The sequence below is a fragment of the Castor canadensis genome, chromosome 15 (assembly GCF_047511655.1).
Source record: "Castor canadensis chromosome 15, mCasCan1.hap1v2, whole genome shotgun sequence".
NCBI lineage: Eukaryota > Metazoa > Chordata > Mammalia > Rodentia > Castoridae > Castor > Castor canadensis.
This window is the reverse complement of record NC_133400.1, coordinates 18,784,198-18,797,478: the sequence shown is the minus strand read 5'-3', so window position 1 is coordinate 18,797,478 and position 13,281 is coordinate 18,784,198. Positions and strand designations below refer to the sequence as shown.

General features: G+C 53.4%; 3 protein-coding genes across 11 annotated transcripts in view; 1 reads left to right on the top strand and 2 right to left on the bottom strand.

Annotated features, from left to right (window-relative positions):
• Positions 1-4,074, bottom strand: part of B3gnt9 (UDP-GlcNAc:betaGal beta-1,3-N-acetylglucosaminyltransferase 9) — a 6,650-nt gene extending 2,576 nt beyond the window's left edge. For 2 of the 4 annotated variants that reach the window (XM_074055869.1, XM_074055870.1), the window contains exon 1: positions 160-3,806. The gene's annotated coding sequence lies outside the window, so the exon portion shown is untranslated. Of the gene's footprint in view, positions 1-159; positions 3,807-3,966 lie in introns of those variants that run through there. The other 2 variants (XM_074055868.1, XM_074055867.1) reach the window with 2 other exon arrangements.
• Positions 4,056-10,561, bottom strand: Tradd (TNFRSF1A associated via death domain). Of its 3 annotated transcripts, none has more exons than XM_020175763.2 (5): positions 9,913-10,561; positions 6,405-6,563; positions 5,247-5,524; positions 4,971-5,163; positions 4,056-4,834 (listed from the first exon to the last, which is right to left on the bottom strand). In XM_020175763.2, exons 1-5 carry the CDS (start codon positions 9,935-9,937, stop codon positions 4,524-4,526), a joined length of 966 nt encoding a protein of 321 aa, XP_020031352.2. In that variant the 5' UTR covers positions 9,938-10,561; the 3' UTR covers positions 4,056-4,523. The 3 variants fall into 3 exon arrangements, with proteins under 3 accessions (XP_020031352.2, XP_020031343.2, XP_020031362.2); XM_020175754.2 differs by having other exon boundaries at positions 9,709-10,560; XM_020175773.2 differs by lacking the exon at positions 9,913-10,561 and adding an exon at positions 9,696-9,788.
• Fbxl8 (F-box and leucine rich repeat protein 8) lies at positions 9,796-13,281 on the top strand. 4 transcript variants are annotated; one of them, XM_074055871.1, is made up of 4 exons: positions 9,812-9,928; positions 11,028-11,222; positions 11,534-11,731; positions 12,300-13,281. In XM_074055871.1, coding segments are annotated over exons 2-4 (1,173 nt in total). In that variant the 5' UTR covers positions 9,812-9,928; positions 11,028-11,220; the 3' UTR covers positions 13,273-13,281. The 4 variants fall into 4 exon arrangements, with proteins under 4 accessions (XP_020031370.1, XP_073911972.1, XP_073911974.1 ...); XM_074055873.1 differs by having other exon boundaries at positions 11,028-11,255; XM_020175781.2 differs by lacking the exon at positions 11,028-11,222 and having other exon boundaries at positions 9,796-9,928.

The following is a 13,281-nucleotide window of genomic DNA, read 5'->3' as shown; positions in this document are numbered from 1 at the left end:
TTAGCCAATTCCCAAACCCGTGGCACTGACTCGAGTGCCGCTAGGCCGGGCCAGGAGACGCGGAGCTTCGGCTCTACCCCTCCCCCACGCCTTGGCCTAATCCCTTCTACTTTTCCCCTCCCCACCCCTGGCCTCGGACCCTTGGCATCCGACACTCACACTCTGCCCTCTGGAGCGGCGTGAACGCCGGGGCCTCTGGGCTCAGCGTAGGGTCCCAAGGGCGGCCACGAACGGGGACTGGGCCAAATGTAGCGTTGGCAGGAAGGGGGCCGGGGCCGTGCCACGTGACCCCCCAGCTGTGCGCGCCCGGACATCTGGAGTTGAGCTCCGCCCCGGCGCGGGAGCGCCATCCCGGAATGGGACTAATCTCTGCGAGGATTCCTCACGGACTCGCTGGGAACGGCTGATCTTGGTGCTGCGTCAGACTCCACAAGTACATCTTTCTATGGCTTGAGAAGTATCAGTGTCTCTGGTAACCCCACCCCCCACCTCTGCGGAATGGGCGGGACCTGGGCTGTCAGATTCCCCTGGCCATCACACGTGTCCCAAATCCCTGGCCATCACACGTGTCCCAAATCCCAAGGAGGGACTGGGCGTTTTATGTCGACCTGGCCACTATCCGAGTCCATTCTTCATAGTGCCTCTCCTCAGGAGCCCTCGTTCTACTAGACGGGCCATCCGTAAACCATAACACACACACACACACACACACACACACAGCTTGACGGGCCATCCGTAAACCATAACACACACACACACACACACACACACACACAGCTTGACGGGCCATCCGTAAACCATAACACACACACACACACACAGCTTGACGGGCCATCCGTAAACCATAACACACACACACACACACACACACACACACACACACACACACACAGCTTGTCCAGTTCTTAGCACAACCCTGCCAGACTAGATGCTCGTGGCTCACCCTGTAATCCTAGCTACTCTGAAGGCAGAGATCAGGAAGATCATGGTTCAGAACCAGCCCAGGGCAAATAGTTCCAGAGACCCTATCTTGAAAATAGCCAACACAGAAAAGGGCTGGCAGAGTGGCTCAAGTGTTGGAGCACCTGCTTAGAAAGCTTGAGTTCCTGAGTTCAAACCCCAGTACCACAAAAAAAAAAAAAAAAAATCCTGAGCTTCACTGCTTCCCTCCACTTTTACTTTCCCACCACCTCACTTCCCACTCCCTCCCGTGGTATAGTTCTGGATGGTCCCACCAGAACCTCCTTAACCCACTGGTTCCTGGGCAGTCGGGACTGACTGGCAGCCTCCTGTACAACAACAGACTCCTGACTTCAAATCCCCTGGTTTTCCTTTTTCCATTTGTGCTGCTCTTCTTTCCTAGTAGGTCCTTCAGGGTCTCCCACACACATTCTCACCTGTTCAGTCATGGATCTTTAGACCTGACCCTTCTCTTGGGCTCAGAACTGTATGCCAGCACCCTCGAGGTCCCTGTCTGGAAGTCCTGAAAGAACACCATTCCCTGTGAACAAACAGCAAACAGGGCCTCCTCCAGGCCTCTATCCGACTGGCAAACACAGGAACTCCGATATTCTCTTCCCATTCCTCATCCATGGTCACAAACCTGTAATTCTTCCTCCCCAACAGCTTTTGTTGTTCATCCCCATTCCTCCATCTCTTCAGGCACTGCCTCAGACTCTTACCTCTTCCTCCACCACCAGCCTCCCAGTGTGTGTGCGTGCAGATGTGTGTGCAAGAGTGGATGTGTAGACAAGGAAGTGAGGGCAGCCAAGCTGAATCCTTCGATTCTACCTGCTATTCTTTCTCCCCCACACCTGTGTGGTGGTAGTGGACCACCATATTTGCATTTCTTTCATTAATTTCCAAATTAAAAAAAAATCTTTAGAGTTGGGAGTGGGAAAGGCAGGAAAGGGGAAATGAGGAGAGTCATAGAAGAGCAGGAAGAAGACATGGAGATGAAGGATTAACCTGGAGTTAAGGAATATAGGAGGAGGTGGGACTTAAATCCTTCATAATTGCCTATGTGTCAATGGGGAAACTGAATGACACTTTGAAAGAGCTAGAGTTTCTATGTATGGTTAATGTGGAATTAGGTTTACAAACCCTGCTTCCCAGCCTAAATAAATTTGGAAATTTAGAACTTAGGAAAACATGATTTCTGGAGGCTTGGAAGTCGTGATGGAGAAATAGCCAAATCTTAATCTACCTCAGTCTGAGTGGAAACAAAATCAAAGATCTCTACAAGAGAAAAAAAAATTTTTTTTGGTGGAACTGGGGTTTGAACTCAGGGACTTGCACTCACAAAGCAGGTACTCCACCTGCTTAAGCCACACCTCCAGTCCATTTTGCTCTGGTTAATTTGGAGATGGGGGCCTCAAATGTTGATCCTTTCTAGCTCAGCTTCCCAGGCAGCTAGAATTACAGATTTGGCCCACTGGCACCCAGCTTTGCAAAATCTTAAAAAGTAAAGTTTTGACTTGTGTGACTGTAAAATGAAAAATCTGAGAGATTTCAACGAGTGTGTTTTTGAACTGCAGCAAATCAAATTCTTAGATGAACATGATCAGGAAGGTACCAAAGCGCCAGACTTAGAAAAGGAAGATGAGGAGGATGGAGATGAAGATGGCAAAAATGAGGAAGATGAAGCTGGCCCACCTGAAGGATGTAAAGAGGAGGAAGGTGAAGCACGCTCAGAACAGGGAGAGGAGAAGAGGAACTAGGCCACTCATACTTAATGAAAGAAGAAATTCAGCTGGGCACCAGTGGCTCAGGCCTGTAATCCTAGCTACTGAGAAAGCAGAGATCAGGAAGATCTCTGTCCGAAGCCAGCCCCAGCAAATAATTCGAGACCCTATTTCAAAAAAAAAAAAAATCATAAAAAGCAAAAGTACTGGTAGAGGGGCTCAAATGGTCAAGTGCCTGCCTAGCAAATGTGAGGCCCTAGGTTCAAACCCCAATACTGCCAAAAAAAAAAAAAATTCAGGTTGAAGAAAATGATGATTATGTTGAAGGGAAAGAAGAGGAAGATAAGGGCTTGGGAAGGAAGAGGAGAGGAGATGCTGAAGATGTTGGAGAGGAAGCATGACTGATGGTTCTAAGATTAGACTCCCTGCTGTGCAACAGAGTGATCACATCTTTGTTTCTTCATAGCTATTCCTACCAAAGATACTATGTAGCTTTTATAGGAAAAATGTGGCTTTACTAGTTTTGCCTTATTCCAAATAAGATTTACTAGTTTGAAAAGAAAAACATAAAAAGGTGTACTAGTCTGTTAATAATATACATAGAGAAAAACTCTTATTGATCACCCCCATTGTGAAATTCTCTAGCAATGTATTTGAAATCTTTTTTTTTTTTTGGTGGTACTGAGGTTTAAACTCAAGGCCTGGTGCTTCCTAGGCTGGCGGTCTACCACTTGAGCCACACTGCCAGGAGCATCTTAATTTTTCTAATCCAAGCTTACTGGGTTAGATATTTTTAGCCCATAATTTAAAATACACCCTTAAAAAAATCCGAACTTGCCAGATGCTGGTGGCACATGTCTGTAATCTAGCTTCTTGGGAGGATGAAATCGGAAGGATCACAGTTTGAGTCCAGCCCAGGCAAAGTTCCAGAGACCCCATCTCCAAAATAACCAGAGAAAAATGGACTGTAACTGCTGCTTTGCAAGCACAGAAGCCCTGAGTTCAAACCCCAGGCCCCCAAACACGCAAAAAATATCCACACTCTGTAACAGAGTTCACCAGACCCCATGTTATCCCTCCCCCCATTCAGCCACTCTCAACTTGATATTCTTAGACCACTCCTATCTCTCACCTTCAAATCCCCCTGCCTTAGCCTGCTGTGCCCAAGAACACTGCCCCCCTCAAAACTCCCCACTCCACCCTGCCCATTCTCATGTCTTTCAGGAACCTAATCTCTGTGCTTCCACAACTCACTGAATGCAAAAAGGTTACACTTTATTACCTCTGCGGAGGTCTCTGGTCCCACATTGAGTGTGCTGGGGACAGGCAGTATTTCCAGCACCTGGGGTGATGCCTAGGACCCTGAAGGTATTCGTTTGTTTTTAATTTTTTATTTATTTTTAGACAGGGTCTCCATGCCTAGCCCAGGCTGGCCTGGAGTTTGGGATCCTCCTTCCTTGGCCTCCCAAGTGCTAGGATTACAGGCACGTACTACCATACCCAGCCTTAGTCCAAGTGCTTAATGAGTCATCATCCAATGAATGAGAGGATGACAATTGGTCACACTTTCTCCATCAAAGGGGCAAAATCGCCAGTGCTGCCCTCCACGAGCTCGGTGGTTGAGTGTGTGGATGCTGGGGAAGGCAGTCAACGCTTCCTCTCTCTCTCTCTCAGCACCTCAGCGACGTGTGTGTGGGGTGTATGCTCAGAGTTCCGTGGATGGAAGGAAGGGAGGGGGCAACTATAGCAGCAGCAGTGGTAGAAAGCACCCTAGGGCCATGCAAGCCCTCCAAATTCTGGCTGAGCTCTTGGCCGTCCTCCCCTTCCTCGTTAGCGGGCCTAGGCTAGGCCGCCATCACGATCTGTAAGGCCCAGCAGGTCCTCCGCCAGACTGGTGAGCTCGTTCTCCTCGAGCGCCTCCACGAGGCGCTGCAGCGTGGCGCGGCGGCCCTCGGCCTGCACGAAGCGCCGCAGCAGCTGGAAGGCCTGCTCGTACAGCCCCTCGCGCTCGTACTCGTAGGCCAGCGAGTCGAGCGCGGGGTCCCGCAGCGCCCGACAGCCGCGCTGCAGTGAGCGCCCCACCCTGCGCCACTTGAGGCCCACTGAGCGTGCGAACGTCTGTTGGTCCTGCAGGCTCAGCGGCCGGTTCACTGCGGAGGGAGCAGGGAGGGGAGGCGGTGGGCCCGGGAGACCCCAGAGCCGTCATCCCCCCCACCCCCCACCCCATGCCCGCCCTTCCTCCCAACTTCCACCTCCCGTGATCCCGCTTCTGCGCGTGCGCCTCACCTATGGGCTGACCCTGGAACAGAAAAGTCTGGCCAGACGCGGGCGGCGGCTTCTCCTCCGACGGAGAGGAGACCAGGGACTGCGAGGCGGCTGGAGCGATCTCCACGTCGCCACCCTGGCGGGCCGAGCCGCACGCCAGATTGCGGAGCGCATCCTCCAGCTCAGCGAGTTCCTCGTCCCGGAGTCGGTCGGGCTAAGAGAGGAGGTGCGCAGTCAGTGTAGGGTTTTAGCCGCGAACCCCCACTCACCCCAACCTGACCCCAGCCGTGGCCGCACCTTCTGGGTTAAAATGTAATTCACACAGCGCTCCTCATCGGTCAGCCAAGCATCCAGCCGTTCCGCGCCTGCGCGCAGCTCCAGCTGCAGCGGTACCGAGTGCCGGGCGAGCGCCGGCGCCAAGCATTTCTGCAGTGCGGCGCGCAGCGCCCCCTCGCGGTAAGCGCGGAGGAAACGGCTGCAGGACTGGCGCCCGCAGAAACGCAACTGCACTATCAGCTGCGGGTCGCTGCGGTGGATCTTGAGTATCTGCAGCAGGTCCGGGCTCTCGGCACTTTCTGCGGAGGCGAGCAGTCAGGCGCCCAGCGGACCCAAAGCGGGGCCGTTCTCCAAGCCACCGGAGAGGCGAAGCCCGTGGTTCCCATCCCCTGACCTGGGGTGCAGGGTTTCCCCAGCTGGGAGACATTACCAGCGTACAAACGGCAACAATTCAGAGAGAAGACCAGAACCTATCATAGAGTGCATCCCAAGACAGAGTGTGTGCCACTTAGCCCCATCTGTGAAGCGCCAAACGAGGGTGGGCTAAAGGAGGGGCTTTGCAACTGAGAAAGGGGGCGTGTGCCCTGAGCCGCCAAGCCCTCTGGGTAGGCAGACAGGGGAGGAGGTCTCAAATGTTCCGCACCCCAGACCGACTCTGTGCAGCTACCTCTACCAGAGAGGGAGAGGGGCTCTTGCCGTTCTGAGGCTGGAATAAGATTCCCCCAACCGGCTTCAGCCTCTTGTGGTCTCTGCCCTGAGATGAGAAAGGGGAACCTAAAAGGGTAGGTACTGGGGAGGGATCTTGGGCAGGAGTGCTGCAGTGAGAGAGGAAAAGAGGAGAGAGAAATTTGCAATTAGTAGAAAGCAGTGAGCTGGCTAGTGGAGGTGAGACACGGAGCAGGGGGGCGTTAGTGCAGACACATACATCATCGTACACAGACACGCATATATATGTCTACACTCTAGGATACACATGCAGTAATCAGAAAAGGCTGACCCCAGCAGCCAGGAGTCTTCCTTCTCACCTCCACACGCACCTCACCCTCCACACACCCACCCCACCCTCTTGTTCCCTGACAGTGGCTAACCGTAGGCCCACAAAGTCAAGGAGGTGGGCCTCAGGTCCAGTGCCGCCCACAAATACAACTCTTCCTCTCCCATACCTGCCAAACTACGCACCTGCCAATGCTGTCTGCAGAGCCCTATATATCGCCACCTTCTTCTGGGAGTGTGCGTAGGCATCGGACAGGACCACCTTGTCCAGCGAGGACTCCAGAAACAAGTATGCGCTGCCCACCCACTCTTCCTGCCCATTTGACCCAGCTGCCATCTCTCCTCCTGGAGACACATATAGGCATCCGGGTCACTCACACACACACACACACACACACACACACACACACACACACACACACATGCCTTGAGGAGAACCATCGAGGCCCATGTGGTCCAGCTGCCCCTCCACAGCAGCCCCTGACACACTTGGGGCAAGGAGTCCACCATCTCACAGGTAGCCCCTTGTCTGCACACACCCCACCCAGTCCAGACTTTTAGTGAGGATTGTCCCTCCACTGCCTTCCAGGAGAAGTCAGGGCCACAGTGGCAGATGAACAGAGGTGGACCCTGCAGTGGAAGCAGAGAAGCTCTGTCCTCTCCTTAGGCCAGTGTGTCTGTTTTGAAAGCTGAGGGTGCCCATGCTCCAAAGCCAACCTGGCCTTGCCTTCAGCTTAACCTTGTCCCCCAGGATCCCTGGAGGTCCACAGCCCCACCCCTAGGTTCTTTCACCTGCCTTCCCACTACACCTCCTGCCTTCGTTTCTTTCTGTTCTTTTTCTTTCCTTTTCTTTTTTTGACTTCACTTCAAAACAAATCGGTACCTTGCTCCTACCCAGCTCCCCCAATCCTGACCTCTGAGATTGTACCTCCTCCCTCTTCTCAGACTCTGTGCTTGTTGGGAGAATTAATCCCACTCCGGAGTTCCAGGTATGGGCAAGTGAAGTTGGCCTAGCCAACCTGAATATCACATTCACCATTTTGCAAGGACTAGTTTCAGGACTGATACAGGGCTCTAGTTTGACCAATGAGAATCAACCCTGCAACTCTGGCTGGACCAGTAGGAAAAAGGCACTAATTTCTTTTCCCTTGGTCTGAACTGGGTAGGTCTCCTTTGCCACTGTATGGGAAAGGCCTGGCTGAGAATGAAACCAACACTTAAGGAAACAGAGCCAAGAGATGGGATGGTGCAACTCTTAACAACCCTATGCCCCTGGATCCAGCTGTTCCTGAATCCATTCGGACTGTTCAGTTATGTGAGAGTTATGTGAGCTAAATCATTTCACTCTGTTATAAGATCCTTGGAATTGGGCTCTTGTCTTCTTCAACTCAAATTGTTTTATTAGAGATACCTTCTTTGTCCAGACAAAGCCAGGGCCCCTTAGTGCCAGTACCTCCTTTATCTGTCTTCTATCAAAAGCCACTCATTAACCCTCAGCTCAGTGCCCCCCACCCATTACCATTACATGAGGAGGCAAGTGGGGAAACTGTTCTGCTTCTTCCTCCTCACCCCCCACCTCAGGCAACATCTCCCCACACCCTTTTCCTAGAAACAAGGGCTCAAGACTCCACCTCCTTCCCCATATTCCTTTACTCTCTCATTTTCAGCATTTACATGTGGCGGACAAGGTGATGATACCCAGTTTTGGGCATGACAAGTAGATAGCCTCAACAGGCTTTGATTTTTTTTTGGCAGTACTGGCGTTTGAACTCGGGGCCTCCTGCTTGCTTGGCAGGTACCTTACCACTTAAGTCACTCTGCCAACACCTCCCCCCAACCCCCCCACCCCCTACCCTGCCCCATTCCCCCCCTTCACCCCCCCCCAGCTGGCTTTGACTCCTGAGCTCAGAACAGAGGTTGCATTTCAGATCTACCCCCAGGCTCTTCGTGGCAAGGCTGAGACATTACCTAGTCAGGGGCTCTTTACCATCACCCAGACCCTGGCAAAAGATAAGTGACGACTGCCCTACACTTATTTAAGTCCCCTCCCTACCCATCTTTTCACAGAAAACATGTTAATATTTGTGTATTTACCCAAAACAACAGTCTGGAAGTTAAAAATCTAGCACTGTGTTTAGCTCTGGGCAGGATGGGCAAGATTAGGGGTGGTTTTTATTTTCTTTGTATATTTAGAAATATTTTCTACTTTATGTAAAGTAGACATATTGTCTTTGTATTGAAATAATCAAATAAAGAGCTGGTGTGGTGATGCACACCAGTAATCCCAGCACTCAGGAGGGTAAGGTAGGAGGATCTGGAGTTGTAGGCCAGCCTGGACCATGTAAGGAGACTACGATTCTAAAAACATACACACAAAAAGCAAAATAAATGTCTTTCTTCATTTGATCTTAGACAAAAGATGAAGAAGCGACAATGTCTTTCTTAAAAGCAAAACAACAAAAACAGGATGAAACTCTTCTAGTGACAAGTAGGGCCAAGAGAAGTAGGGAGCCAACCAAGGAAGTAAAACAAGGGGAGAGCCCTAGGAAAGTGGCTTTGGAGGATCCTGGAAACATACCCCTTTCACATCCTCCTACCCCTGACTTGGAAGTGCTGACCTAATGGATATGGTCTCACCAGAAAGGATGGAAATCGGGTCAGAAACGGACCTGAATCTGTCCATCAGGCCCGCCAGGCAGGTACTGGTGATGAGGAGACACGCCATCACTCACTAGCACTGGGCCAATGGGGGAGCCTGGGAGTTCAGTTAGCAAGGTAGGGAAGAGGTTGGCGGTGGGGGGGGGGCGGTTGGGGAAGGATCCTCTTCCATTCTCTTCTTTGGGAATCCTTCTGTGTCCTTCCACAGAAAACCCCTGCGTGGGAAGCCCCGAACCCCATTCATCCAAAGTCCGCCCCTCCTCCGTCTTGGGAACGCTTAGTGGGCGGACAATACGTGGACCCTTGGGTACCAACCTAAGAACAACTGCTCCTACTGCCAGAGGCACGGCGCCTCACAAACACACCACAGTCCCTAGGAAGCGCCACCTCTGCCTGGATGGGCGAGGATGGCCCAGGGACTGAAAGCCAGAGATTCCCGGGAGCAGCCGGGCACGCCCCCTACACAGCTGCGCCGTCCGGAGCCCCGGAACCGAGCTTCCCAGGCTCCCACTAGCCCGCCTTCATGTTGGAGTTCAGCACGTGCCTGGACTGAGGCGGACAGGGGAATCCGTCACAGAACTGTTCAGACTCAGCCCTGCCTCAGACCCTTTCTCCTCAGGGTCCTGACTCCGCTCAAAAGCCCTAAATTGGAACAAGAAACTGCGAGGGTGAAGTTCCGTACCCCCTCCCGCCTCCCACCAAAACAGCCCCAATAGGCCATCACAGTGATTAGCTGGCCGGGGCAGCCACGGGTGGCGATCGCGCAGTACCCACGCCAGAACCCGCCTCTGCTCCCTGCGTACCAAGGAGCCCACTCACCCTCTGCACTAACCTGGCCGCCTCGGCCGGGCCTGGGTTCCCACGCCCGCCAGGCTCCGCTCCGCGCGTCGCTTCCGGGTGTGCGCGGAGGCGCCGGGGCGGTGCCCCAGCCCGAGCCTCCCCGTCCGCCCGCGCATCCCGCCTTCCCGACTCCCGGCGACTACTACTTGTCCCGCTGTCCTCCGCGACCAGTCTCCTGCCTCTGGGCAAAGCTTACCTGGTCCGTTGAACAGGTAAGACATCAGCGCCCGAGTTTAGACGGCAGGAACAACTGCCCACGGATCATGATTTTGGGAGCTTGCGGTTCTTACCAAGCCAGAGGGCCCCGGAGAGAGCTGCCAAACTTCCGTCGGTTCTTGGCGGACCAACAAGAGGGCGCCCCCTGGGGATCAAAATTTTCTGGTACCCCCCTGGGAATCAGGCTTCATAATTTAATCTCCCTAGTAGTCAAAACTGGGTGCCGCGTGTCCCAGGTCCAAGCCTGGGCAAGAGTGTCCGAAACCCCTGAGCACACTCCAGGAGAGACCGTTAGCCTGGAAAATATGGGAAAATAAACTGGCGAGTGGTGTGAAACGTGTGTACAAAACCCTTCGGGCACCTTGAAACAAAATTCGCAACCTCAAAGAGGACGCACAATTTCCAAAAACCTCATTCTCTCTCTAAAAGCTGCGCTCCAGGGTGGATCTGCGGAGTTCTAGCCGAATCTAAATTACTCAGCCGCAGCCAGGGCTGCTCAAGGTCAGGGTCGGAATTTGATCCGCAGACCCTCAGGCGCCAGAGCAGTTAGGGCCCTGAACCCGAGCTTTTGTTTGCCGGGTTGGTCTGCCTTAGGAAACACCCGAACTTCTCCCGTGTTTGGTGGAGGCAAGGGAAGACCCTCCCCTTTCTGGGCGGATCCAGCTGGGCCCCAACCGCAGCCCCGCTTCCTGATTGGCTTGTGGTCCCTGACCTGTAAAAGTGTTCACTGGAGCAGGGGCCGAATTAACCCTGTAGTCTCTCTCTGGTGGCCGGCAGGGCTGGGACTGGGTTTCTCAACTTGGAACCTGTGGAGTCACCAGGAACTTGTCCAACAAGTGAGACAGTGGTTTAAAAAAAAAAAAAAAAAGGCTCATGCTTGTAATCCTAGCTACTTGGGAGGCTAAGTTCGGGAGGATCACGTGAGGCCAGCCTGGGTAAATAGTTTGAGAGACTCCCATCTCCAAAATAACCAGAGTAAAATGGACTGGAGGAGTGGCTCAAGCGGTAGGGCACTTTCTTTTGCAAGCGGGAAGCCCTGAGTTCAAACTTCAGTCCCATGAAAAAAAGAAAACCCAAAAAGTCTTTGGCATACAGGACCAACTTCGTGGATCTAAGACCTACCGCAGTGGGGCAGGATGGACTCCAGGACCATCAGCTTGAATTAATACTTGATTAAATATTCTGCTAAGCTGTGTTTGGTGGTGCACGCCTGTGATCCCAGCACTCTAGAGGCTGAGGCAGGAGGACTGAGAATCCGAGGCCAGCCTGGACTACATAGCAAGACCCTATGTAAAGAAAGTTCTACTATTGCTGTCTTAAGAAGTAATATATTTGTATTTATTTATATATGTTTGGTGGTCCTGGGGATCAAACCCAGGGCCTCGAGCATGCAAGGCAAGTGCTCTAATACTGAGCTACATCCCCAACCCTTTGAAGCTCTTATTAATGTTCTGATCCTGGGATCCCCATATTTTCATTTTGCTCGGGGCTTCAAAAATTATGCAGTAGTTTCCAGACCACGAGCATTTCTTCTACACCGGGCTCCCCTGTTTCCTCAACACTTCGATCTTCCTGAGCAGGGACTCCCGCTGTCTTTCCAGGCCCAAGCAGTTGGGAGCGGCAGAGTCCCAAACCCTAAGCCACACCATGGCAGAGCCAGGAGAAAAACTGCCCGAGGAAGTGTTAGCGCTCATTTTCCGCCACCTGCCCCTCAGAGACCGTGCTGCTGCCGCAGGGGTCTGCAGGTCCTGGGCTGCTGCTGCTACTAGCAGCGCCGTGTGGCATGACACTAACATCAGGTGAGCTGGCTCCTATGCCTCCCACTTCCCACTCATCTTCACCCTTTGTGTTAAGGAGATTCTTTGACTTCTCCATATTGAAAAAATTACCAACTATTGTTTTAAGTGCCTTACATATATCAATGGACTTAATTGTCATGAAAACCTCGTGTGGCAGATAGGTAATATTATCTCTATTACATAGACAGGAAACTGAGACATGGAGACTTAATCACTTCCAGCAGGTCACTCAGCTAAGGTGCGGCAGAGGCAGAATTTGAATCTGGCAGTCCAGAGGCCTCTTAGAGACATCTGAGAAAGCCTAGTTCCTAAAATATCATTGGCTTTCCATGCCAGGGTTTCAACCTGTGGCAGCCTCCACTGAAGTCTAAGGGGATAGGACGGGAGTTCCCTCCTGCCATCGCAACTGCCTTGGGGGCAATGGCATGGTCCTGACAGAGGTGTGTGATTGGGAACAGGAAATGGGGAGGGGAGGTGGAACCCAAGCTGAAGGGGCAGGGGGCGTGGAAGTTTCTATCCCATTCTCAGTGATGCTCCTGATGCCTTTTCTGCACCGCTCTAACCCAAGTTTCGACTGTGAGGGAGCAGGCATGCTGCCACCATATCTGTCCACCTGCCTGAACCATGTTCACAACCTATGCCTGGAATATAAGCCGTCGAGAAAGCCAAGCCGCCGGGCGGCTACTGAGCTGCTGACTGCGCTGGCCGGCCGTGCTCCAGGGCTGCGAGGCCTGCGCCTAGAATGCAGCGGAGAGAAACCGCTCTTCGATGCGGGCCACGACATCTTGGACGCTGTGCATGCCATCTGCCGGGCTGCCCGTCAGCTGCGACACCTCGACCTGCGCCATTTGCCCTTCACACTGAACGACGAGCTGGTGCTACAGGCTGCACGTGGCTGTCCGGAGCTCCGCAGCCTTTTTCTGGACAACCATACACTGGTGGACAGCGTGGGACCTGGCTCTGTACTCAAGCTATTGGAGGCCTGCCCGCACCTGCGTGCCCTTGGCCTGCACCTGGCCAGTTTGTCGCGCACTGTCCTGGAAGCACTAGCTGCCCCAGATCGCGAGCCTTTTGCACTCCTAGCCCTGCGGTGCGCCTGCGCTGAAGATGCTCGTGTGTCCCCCCTTCCGAACGAAGCCTGGGCGGCGCTGAGCCATCGCCACCCTGAGCTGGCGGTGGAGTTGGACCTGGAGCCTGCGCTCTCTGCTGAGAGCGTGAACGGCATCCTGCAGCCAGCAATGCCTGTAGCTGCGCTGCGTCTCAACCTCTCCGGTGATGCTGTAGGCCCTGTGCGCTTCGCTGCGCGCAACTACGCTGCAACCCTGCGCGTGCTCGAGGTGCGCGCCTCCGCCTCAGCGGAATTGAACGCTGCGCTGGAGGAGCTGGCAGCACGCTGCGCGGGCCTCCACGAAATACACTGCTTCTGCGTGGTGAGACCCTCGGTGCTGGAAGCCTTCCATGCACACTGCCCGCGCTTGCGCAGCTACACGCTCAAATTAAAGCGCGAGCCACATCCCTGGCTGCCCACGCTCGTGCGGTGATTGGATGAA